The 19,545-nt window shown below is 38.3% G+C and overlaps 1 protein-coding gene across 1 annotated transcript in view; it reads left to right on the top strand.

Annotated features, from left to right (window-relative positions):
- The window catches only part of AGGF1 (angiogenic factor with G-patch and FHA domains 1), a 49,009-nt gene that overhangs the window by 11,672 nt on the left and 17,792 nt on the right, over positions 1-19,545 (top strand). The window contains exons 6-8 of the mRNA XM_067731050.1: positions 10,217-10,547; positions 11,542-11,653; positions 12,473-12,524. Coding sequence (XP_067587151.1) covers positions 10,217-10,547; positions 11,542-11,653; positions 12,473-12,524 — 495 coding nt within the window. The remainder of the gene's footprint in view (positions 1-10,216; positions 10,548-11,541; positions 11,654-12,472; positions 12,525-19,545) is intronic.

The raw sequence follows: 19,545 nt of genomic DNA on the forward strand, positions 1-19,545 counted from the left end.
TTTTCTCCACACCCTCTCCAGCATTTATTATTTGTAGACTTTTTAATGATGGCCATTCTGACCAGTGTGAGGGGTTACCTCATTGTAGTTTTGATTTGCATTTCTCTAATAATTAATGAAGTTGAGTATTCTTTCATGTGCTTCTTGGCCATCTGTATGTCTTCTTTGGAGAAATGTCTCTTTAGGTCTTCTGCCCATTTTTTGTTTTGGGTTGGTTGTTTTCTTGTTATTGAGTTGTATGACCTGTTTGTATATTTTGGAAATTAAGCCCTTGTCAGTTACATTGTATGCAAAGGTTTTCTCCCAGTCTGTGGGTTGTCTTTTTGTTTGTTTATAGTTTCCTTTGCTGTGCAGAAGCTTTTAAGTTTGATTAGATCTTGTTTATTAATATTTCTGTTGCCTTGGGAGACTGACCTAAGAAAACATTGCTACAATTTATGTCAGAGAATGTTTCTCCCATGTTCTTCTCCAGGAGTTTTATGGTGTCATGTCTTGTATTTAAGTCTTTAAACCGTTTTGAGTTTAGTTTTGTGTAGGGTGTGAGAGAGTGTTCTGACTCCATTGATTTTATATGTGGCTGTCAGCTTCCCCAACACCACTTGCTGAAAAGACTGTTGTTTCTCCATTGTATATTCTTTCCTCCTTTGTTACATTTAAGTCTTTAATCTATTTTGAGTTTATTTTTTGTGTATGGTGTGAGAAAATGGTCCAGTTTCATTCTTTTGCACATAGCCATCCAATTTTCCCATCACCATTTAGAGGTGATGGGAAAAGGCAATCTTTTCTCATTGTGTATCCTTGCCTCCTTTGTCATAGATTAACTTCCCATATAAGTGTGGGTTTATTTCTGGGCTCTCTATTCTGTTCCATTGATCTATGTGTCTTTTTTTGTGCCGGTGCCATACTGTTTTGATTACTATAGCTTTGTAGTATATTTTGAAATCAGGGAGCATGGTACCTCCAGCTTTGTTCTTCTTTCTTAAGATTGTTTTGTCTATTTGGGGTCTTTTGTGTTTCCTTACAAATTATAGAATTATTCTAGTTCTGCGAAAAGCACCATTTGTATTTTAATAGGGATTGCATTGAGTCTTTAGATTGTCTTGGATATAGTATGGCCATTTTAACAATATTAATTCTCCCAATCCATGAGCACAGTATATCTTTCCATTTGTTCCTCTTCTTTCCTCAATATTTTATAGTTTTTAGAGTATGAGTCGTTTTCCTCTTTGGTTAGATTTTTTTTTTTTTTTAATTCATCAATCCCTGAGCCTTATTTATTTATTTATTTTATTTATTTATTTTTGGCTGTGTTGGGTCTTTGTTACTGAGCGTGGGCAGTTGCGGCAAGCAGGGGCTACTCTTCGTTGCGGTGCACGGGCTTCTCGTTGCGGTGACTTCTCTTGTTGCAGAGCACATGCTCTAGGCACACAGTCTCAGTAGTTGTAGCACATGGCCTCAGTAGTTGTGGCGTGTGGGCTGTAGAGCGCAGGCTCAGTAGTTGTGGCGCCCAGGCTTAGTTGCTCTGCAGCATGTGGGATATTCCCGGACCAGGGCTCGAACCTGTGTCCCCTGCATTGGCCACTGAGCCACAAGGGGAGTCCCTCCTTGGTTAGATTTATTCCTAGGTATTTTATTCTTTTTGATGCAGTTGTAAATGGGATTGTTTTCTTTTTTAAAAAAAATATTTATTTGGTTGCACTGGGTCTTAGTTGTGACAGGCACGGTCCTTAGTTGCGGCTGGCAAGCTCCTTAGTTACGGCTCGCAGGCTTCTTCGTTATGGCTCGTGGGCTCCTTCGTTGTGGCACATGGGCTCCTTAGTTGTGGCAGGCAGGCTCCTTAGTTGTGGCTCAAGGGCTCCTTAGTTGTGGCATGCAGACTCTTAGCTGCGGCATGCATGTGGAATCTAGTTCCCTGACCAGGGATCGAACCTGGGCCCCCTGCATTGAAAGTGTGGAGTCTTAACGACTGTGCCACCAGGGAAGTCCCTGGGATTGTTCTCTTAATTTCTCATGTAGTTTGTTGTTAAATGTATAAAAATACAACAGGTTTCTGTATATTAATTTTGTATCCTGCAGCTTTACTGAATTCATTTGTTAGTTCTCACAGTTTTTTTGGTGGTGTCTTTAGGATTTTCTATATGTTGTATAATGTCACCAGCAAACAGTGACAGTTTTACTTCTTCCTTTCTAGTTTGGATTCTTTTCTTTTTCTTGTCTGATTGCTGTGGTGAGGACTTCAATACTGAGTTGAATAAATGTGGCAAGAGTGAGCATCCTTGTCTTGTTCCTGATCTTAGAGGAAATGCTTTCAGCTTTTCACCATTGAGTATGATGTTGACTGTGGGTTTGAAATATATGGCCTTTATTATGTTGAAGTACATTTCCTTTGTACCCACTTTGTTTAGAGCTTATCATAAATGGATGTTGAATTTTGTCAAAAGCTTTTTCTGCATCTATTGAGATCATCATGGTTTTTACTCTTGAGTTTGTTAGTGTGGTGTATTGTATTGATTGATTTGTGGGTATTGAACCATCCTTGCATTCCTGGGATAAATCCCACTTGATCATGGTGTATGGTCCTTTTAATGTATTATTGAATTTGGTTTGCTAATATTTTCTTGAGGATTTTTGCATCTGTGTTCATCAGTGATATTGGCCTGAAATTTTCTTTTTTGTCGTGTCTTTGTCTGGTTTTGGTATCAGGCTGATGCTGACCTTGTAGAGAGTTTGGAAGTGTTCCTTCCTCTCCAACTTTTTGGAATAGTTTGAGAAAGATAGATGTTAACTCTTCTCTAAATGTTTGGTGGAAATCACCTGTGAGGCCATCTGATCCTGGACTTTTATTTCTTTTGAGTTTTTTTGATTACTGAATCAATTTCATTTGCAGTAAATGGTTTGTTCATATTTTCTATTTTTTCCTGATTCAGTATTGGGAGACTGTGTTTCTCAGGGTTTATCCATTTTTTTCTGGGTTGTCTGTTTTACTGGCATATAATTGTTCATAGTAATCTCTTATTTTTTGTATTTCTGCAATATCAATTGTAACTTCTCTTTCTGATTTTATTTATTTGGGCCCTCTCTTTTGGTGATAAGTCTTGCTAAAGGTTTAGCAATTTTGTTTATTTTTTCAAAGAACCAGTTCTTAGTTTCATTGATCTTTTTTCTTTTTTTAGTCTCTACCATTTCTTTCTTTCTTTCTTTTTTTGCCACTCTGTGCAGCTTGCAGAATCTTAGTTTCCCGACCAGTGATCGAACCCATGCCCTCTGCAGTGGAAGTGCAGAGTCCTAACCACTGGACCACCAGGGAATTCCCTGTATCATTTATTTCTGTTCTGACCTTTATTATTTCTTCTCTTAACTTTGGTTTTTTCCCTTCTTTTTCTAGTTCCTTCAGCTGTAAGTTTAGATAGTTTATTTAAGATTTTTCTTGTTTTCTGAGGTAAGCTTGTATTTCTGTAAACTTCTTAGAACTGCTTTTGCTGCATCCTATGGATTTGGGATCATTGTTTTTCCATTTTCATTTGTCTGCAGGTATTTTTCAGATTTCTTTTTTGAGTTCATTAGTGACCCATTGCTTGTATAGTAGCATATTGTTTAGACTCCATGTGTCTGTGGTTTTTGCAGTTTTTTTCTTGTAGTGGATTTCTAGTTTCATACTGTTGTGGTTGAAAATGCTGCTTAATATTTCAGTCTTTTTTAATTTTAATTGTAATTGATTTACAGTGTTGTACTAATTTCTGCTTAGTTATACACATCTATACATTCTTTTTTTTTTTCTTTTCCATTATGGTTTATCCCAGGAGACTGGATATAATTCCCTGTGCTATACAGTAGGACCTTGTTATTTATCCATTCTAATTGTAATAGGTTGCATCTACTAACCCCAGACTCCCAGTCCATCCCTCTCCCTCCCTTCCTCCCCCTTGGCAATCACAGGTTTTTCTCTATGTCTGTGAGTCTGTTTTGTAGATAGGTTCATTTGTGTCATTATTTAGATTATACATGTAAGTGATATTATATGGTGTTTGTTTTTCTGACTTACTTCATGTTGTATGATAATCTCTAGTTGCATCTCAGTCTTAAATTTCTTGAGACTTGTTTTGTGGCCTAGCATGTCATCATCATACAAAATGTTCCATGTTCACTTGAAACAAATGTGTATCCTGCTGCTTTTGGATGAAATGTTCTCTATGTATCTGTTAGGTTCATTTAGTCACGTGTCATTTAAGACCAGTGTTTCCTTACTGTTTTTCTGTCTAGATGATATCCATTGATGTAAGTGGAGTGTTAAATTCCCCTACTAATATTGTGTTACTGTCAATTTCTCCCTTTATGTTTGTTAGTATTTTCTTTATGTATTTAGGTGCTCCTGTGTTGGGTACATAGATATTTACAATTGTTATATCTTCTTATTGGCTTGATCCCTTTAGCATATAACGTTCTTGTTTGTCTCTTTTGACAGTCTTTGTTTTACAGTCTGTTTTGTCTGATATAAGTGTTGCTACCCCAGTTTTCTTTTTATTTCATTTGCATGGAATACCTTTTTCTGTCCATCACTTTCAGTCTGTGTGTGTCTTTAGATCTGAAGTGAGTCTCTTGTAGGCAGCATATGTTTTTTTTCAATCCATTCAGCCACTTTGTGTCTTTTAATTGGAGCTTTTAATCCATTTACATTTGAAGTAATTACTGATAGGTATGTACTTACTGCCATTTTGTTCATTGTTTTTTTGGGGGGTTCTGTAGTACTTTTTTGTTCCTTTTTTCTTTTGCTCTCTTCCCTTGTGATTTGATGACTACCTTTAAGTGGTATGTTTGGATTCCTTTCTCTTTTCTGTGTATGTGTTGTTGGTTTTTGGTAACCATGAGGTTCATATTTGACAACCTATATATATGTGATTATTTTAAGACAGTTTCTTAAGTTTGAATGCATTCTAACTGCTTTACATTTTTACATTTGTTTCCCCCCACATCTGATGTTTTTGAGGTCATATTTTACGTTTTCGTTTTGTTTATCCCTTAACTGCTTATGTAAATATACATGATTTTACTACTTTCATCTTTTAGCCTTTCTACTAGCTTTATCAGTGGTTGATTTGCTACCTTTACTGTATGTTTACCTCTACCGATGAGATTTTTCCTTTCATAAGTTCCATATTTCTAGTTGTGGCCCTTTCTTTTCTATTTAGAGATGTCCCTTTAACGTTTCTTGTAAAGCTGTTTTAATGGTGCTGAACTCTTTTAGCTTTTGCTTGTCTGTAAATCTCTTTATCTCTCCTTCCAATCTGAAGGATAGCCTTTCTGGGTAGAGTGTTCTTGGTTGTAGGTTTTTTCCTTTCATCACCTTGAATATATGGTGCCACTCCCTTCTGGCCTGCAAAGTTCTGCTGAAAAGTCAGTGATAGCCTTATGGTAGCTCCCTTGTGGATAACTAGTTGCCTGTCCCTTGTTGCTTTTAGAATTCTCTGTTTTTCTTTAATTTTTGCCATTTTAATTGTAATTAACCTCTTTAGATTCATCTTGTTTGGGACTCTGTGCTTCCTGGACCTGGATATCTGTTTCCTTCCCCAGGTTAGGGAAGTTTTCAGCTTTGATTTCTTCAGATAAGCCTTCTGCCCCTTTCTCTTCTCCTCCTGGGACTCCTGTATTGTGACTGTTAATATGCTTGATAGTGTCCCAGAGGTCTCTTAAATTATACTCATTTTTTTAAATTCTGTTTTTTCTTCAGCTTGAGCGATTTCTGCTATTGTTTTCCAGGTTGCTGATGTATTCCTCCGTATCATCTAATTTGTTGTCCCTTCTATTTATATTTTTAATTTCAGTTATTGTATTCTTCAGCTCTGTTTGGTTCTTCTTCATATTTTCTAACTACTGAAATTTTATGTTCATTGATTCTTCTCCTGAGTTTGGTGAGCATCTTTATGATCATTATCTTGAACTCTTTATCTGTAGATTGCTTATCTCCACTTTGTTTGTTCTTTTTCTGAGGTTATGTCTTGTACCTTCATTTGGAACATATTCCTCTGTCTCCTCACTTTACCCAATTCTTTGTGTTTATTTCCATGTGTTAGGTAGGTTGTTTATGTTTCCCATCTTGGAGAAGTGGCCTTATTTAGGAGACCTCTTCTGGGGCCCCAGCAGCACACTCCTTTTTGGTCTCCAGAACCAGATGCTTTAGGGGTGTCCCCTATGTGGGCTGCATATACATCCTTCTGTTGTGGTGGGGCTGATTACTGTGGGAGCACTGGTAGGCAGGGCTGGCCCCTCGCCTGGTTGGCTGTGAGGCCATGCCTTGTATGGTGGCTGTAGGCCTACTAGAGGGTAGGGTAGTCTTCCTGTGAAGTTGGCTGCATGGTCTGGGGGCTCAATGGTTCACTGGAGGGTGAAGCTGGGTCCCCACATGGCTGTCTTTCTGGCAGGCCAGGGGTTGGGTTTGGGGCTTGTGCCAGCCTGCTGGTGGGCAGGGCTGGGGCGCCAGCACTAACAGACTAGAGGAAAATTCCAAAGTGGTGTGTTCCAGTACCAGTGTTATTGGGGTAGAACAGACTCCCAAAAATAGCTGACCCAGGCTCCTTTCAAACTACTGCCTCAGTGTTGGGACTTAGAGCATGTGACATTTTGCATGTGCCCTTGAGAGCAGAGTCTTATTCCTGTATCCCTCGAGTTCTCCTGAACATAAACTCTGCTGGTTTTTCAAAGCCAGGCATTCTGAGGGCTCATCTTTCCAGTGCAGGACCCCTGGGCTGGTGACCCCATTTGGGGCTCAGACTCCTTGCTCCTTGTAGAGGACCTCTGTGCTTGTGATATTCCTTCCATTTGTGGGTTGCCAGCATGGGGTGTGGGTCACCACCTGTCCTACCCATCTCATGTGGTTATTTTTGTTTCTTTTAATTTTTTAAAAAAGTTTTTATTGGTGTATAGTTCCTTTACAATTTTGTGTTAGTTTCCACTGTACAGCGAAGTGAATCAGTAGTATGTATACATATATCCCCTCTTTTTTGGATTTCCTTCCCATTTAGGTCACCACAGAGCATTGAGTAGAGTTTCCCGTGCTATACAATAGGTTTTCATTAGTTATCTATTTTATACATAGTTTCAATAGTGTATGTATGTCAATCCCAATCTCCCAATTCATCCCACACCCCCCCGCTTTCTGCCTTGGTATCCATAGGTTTGTTTTCTACGTCTGTGTCTCTATTTCTGCTTTGTAAATAAGATCGCCTATACCAGTTTTTTCAGATTCCACATGTATGCGATAATAAACGATATTTGTTTTTCTCTTTTTGACCTACTTCACTTTCTATGACAGTCTCTAGGTCCATCCATGTCTCTACAAATGACCCAATTTTCTTCCTTTTTATGGCTGAGTAATATTCCATTGTATATATGTATCGTGTGTTTACTTCTTTATGTCTTTAGTTGTGGAAAATCTTTTCTGCTAGTGTTCAGGTTATTCTCATAGATAGTTGCTCTGTAACTAGTTGTAATTTTGCTGTGTCTGTGGGAGGAGGTGAGTTCAGTGTCTTCCTACTTCACCACCTTGGCCACCTCCCCTACTCTTGAAATTTTATCTCAATTCTCTATTTGATTTGTCTTTATTTTTCTTTTATTTTCACTGGCAATACCTAGGAATTGAAGATTATGTAACTAAAATAGCAAAAATGATTTTTCTTTTTTTTTTAAGATCTATTTTTTAGTGACGTCTACCTATTACTAGTGGTTGAACTGTTTGAAAGGATGCATTATGAATACTTCTCCCTAGCAAAGCAAAGAACATGTAGGGGTCCTCAGATGACCTTTCCTGACAAACTAGAGAATGAAATTTGAAAGCATTCTGTGAGATTTTGGTCCAGCTTAGCTCCCATATCTGTTCATCTTTACCATCCTTCAAAAATATGTTAACTTCAGGACAGTGACTTAAGAAAAATCCTGATGAAATTCTGAGAATTCCCCAAGGATTCTAAAAGGTAATTGTGAAGCATGGGAGGAAAGCAGTTAGGACATCCTCATCTTTTTCTTGAGTTTTAAGATGTTCTTGAGCCTTACTTTTTGGAAGTGTAGAGTATACAGAAGGAAGGAAGTAGGGTGAAGAGATTGGAGTAATAACTTGAAATATGCATATATGCTTAATGCCCACATGTAGGCACCAGGCCTTTCTTATATTTTAATGAATATTTATCTAACATTCTAGACTGACAAATAGTTTTTAAAAAGCAGTACCTCTTGCAATTTCACTCATTTTTCCTCTGCATGTATTGTCCTATAAGCAGTAGTAATAATAAAATATGTAAGATTGGAAACTTTTTTTTTAAAGCATATATAGATAGGGAAATTTTTTGGCCATAATTCACAGTGGCCTTTAAAGTTCCTCATAGTTTTTTTTTTTTTTTTTTCTGATTTTTTTTTTTTTTTTTTTTTTTTTTTTGCGGTACGTGGGCCTCTCACTGTTGTGACCTCTCCCGCTGCGGAGCACAGGCTCCGGACACGCAGGCTCAGCGGCCATGGCTCACGGGACCAGCCGCTCCGCGGCATGTGGGATCCTCCCGGACCGGGGCACGAACCCGTGTCCCCTGCATCTGCAGGTGGACTCTCAACCACTGTACCACCAGGGAAGCCCCCTCTTAGTTTTTCAGCTCCTTGCCCTTGTTCTTGTTCTTGGTGAGTTTATGTTGCCGGAAATATGTATAGTTTATCTATCACACTGTGAGTGTTTAGCCAGTCTTCAAACTGAATTTATGCTGCTATTAAAAATGCGTGTTTAGGGACTTCCCTGGTGGTGCAGTGGTTAAGAGTCTGCCTGCCAGTGCAGGGGACACAGTTTCCATCCCTGGTCTGGGAAGATCCCAAATGCCACAGAGCAGCTAAGCTTGTGCATGACAACTACTGAGCCTGCAATCTAGAGCCCGTGAGCCACAAATACTGAGCCTACGTGCCACAGCTACTGAAGCCCGCACGCCTAGAGCCCATGCTCCGCAACAAGAGAAGCCACTGCAATGAGAAGCCCGCACACCACAGCGAAGAGTAGCCCCCACCCACTGCAACTAGAGAAAGCCCGCGCACAGCAACAAAGACCAACACAGCCAAAAATAAATAAATAAATTAATTTAAAAGACAAACAAAAGTGTGTTTAAGATGGTCTCATATTTTATAAAGTAACAGCGGACCATATGAATTCACTTCATCATGTTGCTCTAATATAGAAAGAAAATTCAGACTGTGTTACAAACCAAAGGAAAATAACTCTCTGTTTCTTCTAAAGTTAAAATAATAGATTTATTCGTTTGTCCTAGGGTATGCCCAGTATGCATGTGTAATAAATAATAAAAGGCTTATGCCAGGTAAGTTGGAATTTTGGAACAAAAGAGATGCAACTGATTCATCTGTACTTTTTTTGTATTATCAAACCAACTCTCTATTAAATTTTAGCAAAACTTCAGTTCTGCTACATTAGGTATATTTGGACCTTTAAATCCCTGCTGTAATTAAAGCTAATTCTTTATGTTATGTATGTTGACTTGATAATTGGCTCAATGTTCAGAAAGAAAATTTAGGTTTAGTTGTATTCTCTAGGCCTGCACAGTTCAGCCAGCTCCATCTGGCTACTGAATACTTGAAATGTAGCTAATCCTAATTAAGATGCTTTGTAAGTGTAAACTACACTCAGTTTTGAAGACTTAGTACAGAAAGTCCATGTAAAATATTTTGGTAATTTTTATAGTGATTAAATGTTAATTTTATATATAATTAGTAATATTTTGTAAGTACTGGGTTAGATAAAATGAATTTCACTGGTTTCTTTTTACCTTTTTAATGGCCCTACTAGATAATTTTAAGGTATAAAATATAACTTGCATTTTATTTTTGACAGCATTGTTCTAGGCTGTCACATGTCCAAGCAATATGTGATGAGGGCCTGGACTGGGACAGTTAAGACACTGAAAATAGATAAGGAGAGAAAATTGGGATAAATTTCAAACATAGTCTATAGCACTTGGTAATTGATTTCAAGTGGTGGTTAAGGAGATGTCAAAGACTTATGATTTGGATAAGTGGATGGTCATATCATTAACCAGGAAAAGGAACATGAGAGGAAGAGGCACTAGAGATAATAGCTATTTCACTGTGTGTATATATCTTCACTAATTCATTGAAACATTTAGCATTAAATATAAGATGGTCATGTTTAAGAGTCTTCTCTCCTGTTTCCACCTCTTTCCAGAATTTGAATTCAGAAGATCAAAAAACATCAAGTATTGAACATATAAGCTGCAGTGAGGGAGAAGATTTTGCAAGTGTGAAAAAGAAGGCCAAAATAGACATTCATTACAAAAAGAGTCCCCCCAAATATACTGTTCCAGTTAGCGCAAAGACTGTAGAATCTCCTCTTGATGAAAACATTTATAATTCGACTTCATTTAAAGATGAGAAAATCATAGACACTGATAGTGAGCCTGAAGAAGGTGAAATTACAGACTCTCAGACCGAGGACAGTTATGATGAAGACATTACCAGTGAAGACAATGTAACTGCAGAAGATTCTGAAGATGAAGGTGAGTAAATGGCCATTACTTAATTTTATATAAATAACCAAGTATGGTCATTGTAAAAGTGCAAAATGGTTAAAAGTGTTATTAACCCATATAATATATCTGCCGAAATGTGAGCTGATTGTTTTAAAGAGATTAATGACATTATTAAAAATTATAACTGCTTGGTTATTTTTCAACAGTAGGATGTGAATAAATGACTAGTACTTGGATCCTGAAGTTTCATTGCATTGAATGGCTTAGTCAGTAAAAACACAAAACCAAGTTACCTACTTTCTAATCCTAAAGTAGGTACAAAGTCTATTTTAGTGGATTAGATATTTGTCCACTTTTGTAATTGAGGGAGGGAAAGCAGTTGCCTTTAAAAAGAGTAGTCCATGAATTCAGCTTACATAGGTATTATGGTAAATCTAGTATTTATTTTACTTGAGGATATAAAGATATACTTTTAAAACTCAGGAATTCATATTGGTGTATATGAGCTTATTTTGTTCTTAATGGAATTTCCTCTCATTTTTTCTTAAAAAGGGCAGACTCAGTTTTTCTCACTTAATGTAAAAATGCTTTTTTGGGATACTTTCAAATTCTAAGACCTTAAAAAAGAGAGAGTTGATTATTTTATAATTGTGATAGGTGCTGAATATCTTTAGGTTGATCTTTTTATAAATTTATTTATTTTTGGCCGCATTGCACGGCATGTGGGATCTTAGTTCCCTGACTGGGGATCAAGCCTGTGCCCCCTGCAGTGGAAGTGTGGAGTCTTAACCACTGGACCTTCAGGGAAGTCCCACAGGTTGACCATTTTAAATTGGTAACATTGTTAAACCTTACTTACTGTGTATGTGATATAGCAGAATTTAAGAATGTTGTTTTAAACAGAATGAAGATTTTTATCAATATATTTGTACTTTATGTATGCCTCCTACTCATCCCTATGCATTTCTGATTTTTTCCCATAGCATTTGAATTAATATTTACACATTTCTTTCTTTGGCAGATGAAGAAAAAATTTGGCCCCCATGTATTAGAGTAATTGTAATTAGATCACCTGTGTTGCAGACAGGATCACTTTTTATCATTACAGCTGTAAATCCTGCTACAATTGGAAGGTAAAAATGTTTAGTGTTATTATATTTGTGTATTTGTCTTATTCCAGTGGACTGTACTTTTCCTGAGCAGTTAATCATTAAATATGCATGGTACTGGTTGAATAGGAAAAAAGTGACATCCATGTCCCTCCCTTTTCCACTCAAAAAATATTCTGACACCTACCTTTTGTCACCTGCTTTTGGAAGACAATTGGAGATATAACCTCATTATCCCTAAAGGGGACTGCCTATGTAAAGAGATAAAATCTTGGTGATATGATACCTTCCACAGAGGTTTTGTCATTTTCTTACCTTTTGTATTGCTTTTTTTAGGTTTAAATTACTTAAACCCACTGTTGACCTCCTCTGATTGTTTTCCTTTACCCCTTTATAATTCAGCCAGCTTGGTAGAGAGGTAGGTTTTAATCATGAGTAGGATAATTTCCTTTCTTCCCAACTGGAAAGGTAATGTATGGAACAGGTTCCATACGATATCTTAATTTTAAATTCTTAGAAATATTATACTTTTTTTACATTTAGTAATAGAAGTGGAAACAGTCAACAGGTCTGGAAAAAGTGATTGACATGAGTACAAAGGACATTTTGTCTCACTGGATGTTTACTAGCCTGTGACAGATGTACCAAAGAGTAAAAGTAATTCTGGAACCTTCTTTCAAAAAGGAAATTAGAGTAGCATTATAGAAACCAGATTTAGTGTGATAGACTTGCATTTTAACATTATCTTTTAAAACAAAAAAACTTATCTTTAAAAAAATTCTTTAAGTGCTACATTTATGTATGCTTCAAAAATAATTAAAGGCATTTTACTTAACTCTGCAGAGAAAAAGATATGGAGCATACTCTCCGAATCCCTGAAGTTGGTGTCAGTAAGGTAAGCTCTTTGATTTTTCGGTTACAACCCCCTAGATGTGATTTTGTAAATCATCCTTATTTTTAACATCTTTGTTGGGGTATAATTGCTTTACAATGGTGTGTTAGTTTCTGCTTTATAACAAAGTGAATCAGTTATACATATGTTCCCATATCTCTTCCCTCTTGCGTCTCCCTCCCTCCCACCCTCCCTATCCCACCCCTCCAGGGGGTCACAAAGCACTGAGTCGATATCCCTGTGCCATGCGGCTGCTTCCCACTAGCTATCTACCTTACGTTTGTTAGTGTATATATGTCCATGCCTCTCTCTCGCTTTGTCACAGCTTCCCCTTCCCCTTCCCCATATCCTCAAGTCCATTCTCTAGTAGGTCTGTGTCTTTATTCCTGTCTTACTGCTAGGTTCTTCATGACATTTTTTTTTCTTAAATTCCATATATATGTGTTAGCATTACGGTATTTGTCTTTCTCTTTCTGATGTAATTCACTCTGTATGACAGATTCTAGGTCTATCCACCTCATTACAAATAGCTCAATTGTTTCTTTTTATGGCTGAGTAATATTCCATTGTATATATGTGCCACATCTTCTTTATCCATTCATCTGATGATGGACATTTAGGTTGTTTCCATCTCTGGGCTATTGTAAATAGAGCTGCAATGAACATTTTGGTACATGATTCTTTTTGAGTTATGGTTTTCTTAGGGTATATGCCTGGGAGTGGGATTGCTGGGTCATATGGTAGTTCTATTTGTAGTTTTTTAAGGAATCTCCATACTGTTCTCAATAGTGGCTGTACCAATTCACATTCCCACCAGCAGTGCAGAGTGTTCCCTTTTCTCCACACCCTCTCCAGCATTTATTGTTTCTAGATTTTTTGATGATGGCCATTCTGACTGGTGTGAGATGATATCTCATTGTAGTTTTGATTTGCATTTCTCTAATGATTAATAATGTTGAGCATTCTTTCATGTGTTTGTTGGCAGTCTGTATATCTTCTTTGGAGAAATGTCTATTTAGGTCTTCTGCCCATTTTTGGATTGGGTTGTTTGTTTTTTTGTTATTGAGCTGTATGAGCTGCTTGTAAATTTTGGAGATTAATCCTTTGTCAGTTGTTTCATTTGCAAATATTTTCTCCCATTCTGAGGGTTGTCTTTTTGTCTTTTTTATGGTTTCCTTTGCTGTGCAAAAGCTTTGAAGTTTCATTATGTCCCATTTGTTTATTTTTGTTTTTATTTCCATTTCTCTAGGAGGTGGGTCAGAAAGGATCTTGCTGTGATTTATGTCATAGAGTGTTCTGCCTATGTTTTCCTCTAAGAGTTTGATAGTTTCTGGCCTTATATTTAGGTCTTTAATCCATTTTGAGATTATTTCTGTGTATGGTGTTAGGGAGTGATCTAATCTCATACTTTTACATGTAGCTGTCCAGTTTTCCCAGCACCACTTATTGAAGAGGCTGTCCTTTCTCCACTGTACATTCCTGCCACCTTTATCAAAGATAAGGTGTCCATATGTGCGTGGGTATATCTCTGGGCTTTCTATCCTGTTCCATTGATCTATCTTTCTGTTTTTGTGCCAGTACCATACTGACTTGACTACTGTAGCTTTGTAGTATAGTCTGAAGTCAGGGAGCCTGATTCCTCCAGTTCCGTTTTCCGTTCTCAAGATTGCTTTGGCTATTCGGGGTCTTTTGTGTTTCCATACAAATTGTGAAAGTTTTTGTTCTAGTTCTGTGAAAAATGCCAGTGGTAGTTTGATAGGGATTGCATTGAATCTATACATTGCTTTGGGTAGTAGAGTCATTTTCACAATGTTGATTCTTCCAATCCATGAACACGGTATATCTCTCCATCTGTTTGTATCATCTTTAGTTTCTTTTATCGGTGTCTTATAATTTTCTTCATACAGGTCTTTTGTCTCCTTAGGTAGGTTTATTCCTAGATATTTTATTCTTTTTGTTGCAATGGTAAATGGGAGTGTTTTCTTGATTTCACTTTCAGATTTTTCATCATTAGTACATAGTAATGCCAGAGATTTCTGTGCCTTAATTTTGTATCCTGCTACTTTACCAAATTCATTGATTAGCTCTGGTAGTTTTCTGGTAGCATCTTTAGGATTCTCTATGTATAGTATCATGTCATCTGCAAACAGTGACAGCTTTACTTCTTCTTTTCTGATTTGGATTCCTTTTATTTCCTTTTCTTCTCTGATTGCTGTGGCTAAAACTTCCAAAACTATGTTGAATAAGAGTGGTGAGAGTGGGCAACCTTGTCTTGTTCCTGATATTTGTGGAAATGCTTTCAGTTTTTCACCATAGAGGGTGACGTTGGTTGTGGGTTTGTTATATACGGCCTTTATTATGCTGAGGAAAGTTCCCTCTATGCCTACTTTCTGCAGGGTTTTTATCATAAATGGGTGTTGAATTTTGTCGAAAGCTTTTTCTGCATCTATTGAGATGATCATATGGTTTTTCTCCTTCAGTTTGTTAATATGGTGTATCACGTTCATTGATTTGCGTATATTGAAGAATCCTTGCATTCCTGGAATAAACCCCACTTGATCATGGTGTATGATCCGTTTAATGTGCTGTTAGATTCTTCTGCTAGTTTGAGGATTTTTGCATCTATGTTCATCAGTGATATTGGCCTGTAGTTTTCTTTCTTTGTGACATCCTTGTCTGGTTTTGGTATCAGGGTGATGATGGCCTCGTAGAATGAGTTTGCGAGTATTCCTCCCTCTGCTATATTTTGGAAGACTTTGAGAAGGATAGGTGTTAGCTCTTCTCTAAATGTTTGATAGAATTCGCCTGTGAACCCATCTGGTCCTGGGCTTTTGTTTGTTGGAAGATTTTTAATCACAGTTTCAATTTCAGTGCTTGTGATTGGTCTGTTTATATTTTCTATTTCTTCCTGATTCAGTCTTGGCAGGTTGTGCATTTCTAAGAATTTGTCCATTTCTTGCAGGTTGTCCATTTTATTGGCATAGAGTTGCTTGTAGTAATCTCTCATGATCTTTTGTATTTCTGCAGTGTCAGTTGTTACTTCTCCTTTTTCATTTCTAATTCTATTGATTTGAGTCTTCTCCTTTTTTCTTGATGAGTCTGGCTAATGGTTTATCTATTTTGTTTATCTTCTCAAAGAACCAGCTTTTAATTTTATTGATCTTTGCTATCGTTTCCTTCATTTATTTTTGATTTATTTCTGATCTGATTTTCATGATTTCTTTCCTTCTGCTAACTTTGGGGCTATTTGTTCTTCTTTCTCTAATTGCTCTAGGTGTAAGATTAGGTTGTTTATTCGAGATGTTTCCTGTTTCTTAAGGCAGGATTGTATTGCTGTAAACTTACCTCTTAGAACTGCTTTTGCTGCATCCCATAGATTTTCGGTCATCGAGTCTCCATTGTCATTTGTTTCTAGGTATTTTTTTATTTCCTCTTTGATTTATTCAGTGATCACTTCGTTATTAAGTATTGTATTGTTTAGCCTCCATGTGTTTTTATTTTTTACAGATCTTTTCCTGTAATTGATATCGAGTCTCATGGCGTTGTGGTCGGAAAAGATACTTGATACAATTTCAAATTTCTTAAATTTACCAAGGCTTGATTTGTGACCCAAGATATGATCTATCCTGGGGAGTGTTCCATGAGCACTTGAGAAAAATGTGTATTCTGTTGTTTTTGGATGGAGTGTCCTATAAATATCAATTAAGTCCATCTTGTTTAATGTATCATTTAAAGCTTGTGTTTCCTTATTTATTTTCATTTTGGATGATCTGTCCATTGGTGAAAGTGGGGTGTTAAAGTCCCCTACTATGAATGTGTTACTGTCGATTTCCATTTTTATGGCTGTTAGTATTTGCCTTATGTATTGAGGTGCTTCTATGTTGGGTGCATAATTATTTACAATTGTTATATCTTCTTCTTGGATCGATCCCTTGATCATTATGTAGTGTCCTTCTGTGTCTCTTCTAATAGTCTTTATTTTAAAGTCTATTTTGTCTGATATGAGAATTGCTACTCCAGCTTTCTTTTAGTTTCCATTTGCATGGAATATCTTTTTCCATCCGCTTACTTTCAGTCTGTATGTCTCTAGGTCTGAAGTGGGTCTCTTGTAGACATCATATATATGGGTCTTGTTTTTGTATCCATTCAGCCAATCTGTGTCTTTTGGTGGGAGCATTTAGTCCATTTACATTTAAGGTAATTATCGATATGTATGTTCCTATTCCCATTTTCTTAATTGTTTTGGGTTCGTTATTGTAGGTCTTTTCCTTCTCTTGTGTTTCTTGCCTAGAGAAGTTCCTTTAGCAGTTGTTGTAAAGCTGGTTTGGTGGTGCTGAACTCTCTCAGCTTTTGCTTGTCTGTAAAGGTTTTAATTTCTCCATCAAATCTGAGTGAGATCCTTGCTGGGTAGAGTAATCTTGCAGGTTTTTCTCCTTCATCACTTTAAATATGTCCTGCCACTCCCTTCTGGCTTGCAGAGTTTCTGCTGAAAGATCAGCTGTTAACCTTATTGGAATTCCCTTGTGTGTTATTTGTTGTTTTTCCCTTGCTGCTTTTAATATGTTTTCTTTGTATTTAATATTTTACAGTTTGCTTAATATGTGTCTTGGTGTGTTTCTCCTTGGATTTATCCTGTATGGGACTCTCTGTGCTTCCTGGACTTGATTAACTATTTCCTTTTCTATATTAGGGAAGTTTTCAACTATCGTCTCTTCAAATATTTTCTCAGTCCCTTTCTTTTTCTCTTCTTCTTTGGGAACCCCTATAATTCGAATGTTGGTGCATTTAATGTTGTCCCAGAGGTCTCTGAGACTGTCCTCAGTTCTTTTCATTCTTTTTTCTTTATTCTGCTCTGCAGTAGTTATTTCCACTATTTTATCTTCCAGGTCACTTATCCGTTATTCTGCCTCAGTTATTCTGCTATTGATCCCATCTAGAGTATTTTTAATTTCTTTTATTGAATTGTTCATCGTTGCTTGTTTCATCTTTAGTTCTTCTAGGTCCTTGTTAAATGTTTTTTGCAGTTTGTATATTTCCAAGATTTTGGATCAACTTTACTATCATTATTCTGAATTCTTTTTCAGGTAGACTGCCTATTTCCTCTTCATTTGTTAGGTCTGGTGGGTTTTTATCTTGCTCCTTCATCTGCGGTGTGTTTTTCTGTCTTCTCATTTTGCTTATCTTACTGTGTTTGGGGTCTCCTTTTTGCAGGCTGTAGGTTCGTAGTTCCCATTGTTTTTGGTGTCTGTCCCCAGTGGCTAAGGTTGGTTCAGTGGGTTGTGTAGGCTTCCTAGTGGACGGGACTAGGGCCTGTGTTCTGGTGGATGAGGCTGGATCTTGTCTCTCTGGTGGGCAGGTCCACGTATGTTGGTGTGTTTTGGGGTGTCTGTGGCCTTATTATGATTTTAGGCAGCCTCTCTGCTAATAGGTGGGGTTGTGTTCCTGTCTTGCTAGTTGTTTGGCATAGGATGTCCAGCACTGTAGCTTGCTGGTTGTTGAGTGAAGCTGGGTGCTGGTGTTGAGATTGAGATACCTGGGAGATTTTTACCATTTGATATTATGTGGAGCTGGGATGTCTCTTGTTGACCAGTGTCCTGAAGTTGGCTCTCTCACCTCAGAGGCACAGCACTGACGCCTGGCTGCAGCACCAAGAGCCTTTCATCCACACGGCTCAGAATAAAAGGGAGAAAAAGTAGAAAGAAAGAATTAGTAGAAGAAAGAAAGAAAGAAACAAAGAAAGAGAGAAAGAAAGAAAGAAACAAAAACAAAGAAAGAAAGAAAGAACGAAAGGAGGGAGGGAGGGAGGAAAAACAGAAAGAAAGAAGATAAAGTAAAGTAAAGTAAGAGAAAATATAATAAAGTTATTAAAATAAAAAAATTATTAAGCGAAAAATAAAAGAAAACAAATTAAAAACAGACGGATAGAACCCTAGGACAAATGGTGGAAGCAAAGCTATACAGACAAAATCTCACACAGAAGCATACACATATACACTCACAAAAAGAGGAAAAGGGGAAAAAATCCTAAATCTTGCTCTCAAAGTCCATCTCCTTAATTTGGGATGATTTGTTGTCTATTCATGTATTCCACAGATGCAGGGTACATCCAGTTGATTGTGGAGCTTTAATCCGCTGCTTCTGAGGCTGCTGTGAGAGATTTCCCTTTTTCTTCTTTGTTCTCACAGCTCCTAGGGGCTCAGCTTTGGATTTGGCCCCGCCTCTGCGTGTAGGTCGCTGGAGGGCGTCTGTTCTTCGCTCAGACAGGACAGGGGTTAAAGGAGCCACTGATTATGGGGCTCTGGCTCACTCATGCCGGGGGGAGGGAGGGGCACGGAGTGCGGGGCGAGCCTGCGGCGGCAGAGGCCAGCGTGACGTTGCAGCAACCTGAGGCGCTCCGTGCGTTCTTCCCAGGGGAGTTGTCCCTGGATCCCGGGAACCTGGCAGTGGCGGGCTGCACAGGCTCCCTGGAAGGGGGGTGTGGATAGTGACCTGTGCTTGCACACGGGCTTCTTGGTGGCAGCAGCAGCAGCCTTAGCGTCTCATGCCTGTCTCTGTGGTCCGCGCTTGTAGCCACGTCTGGCGCCCGTCTCTGGAGCTCCTTTAAGCAGCACTCTTAATTCCCTCTCCTCGCGCACCAGGAAACAGAGGGAAGGAAAAGTTTCTTGCCTCTTCGGCAGGTCCAGACTTTTCCCTGGACTCCCTCCTGGCTAGCCGTGGCGCACTAACCCCCTCCAGGCTGTGTTCACGCCGCCAACCCCAGCCCTCTCCTGGTGCTCCGACCGAAGCCCGAGCCTCAGCTCCCAGCCCTGCCCGCCCCGGCGGGTGTGCAGACAAGCCTGTTGGGCTGGTGAGTGCCAGTCGGCCCTGATTCTCTGTGCGGGAAATCTCTCCGCTTTGCTTTCCACACCCCTGTTGCTGTGTTCTCCTCCGCGGCTCCGAAGCTTCCCCCTCCGCCACCCACAGTCTCCGCCCACGAAGGGGCTTCCTAGTGTGTGGAGACCTTTCCTCCTTCACAGCTTCCTCC

This window comes from Pseudorca crassidens, chromosome 3 (assembly GCF_039906515.1).
Source record: "Pseudorca crassidens isolate mPseCra1 chromosome 3, mPseCra1.hap1, whole genome shotgun sequence".
Classification (NCBI taxonomy): domain Eukaryota; kingdom Metazoa; phylum Chordata; class Mammalia; order Artiodactyla; family Delphinidae; genus Pseudorca; species Pseudorca crassidens.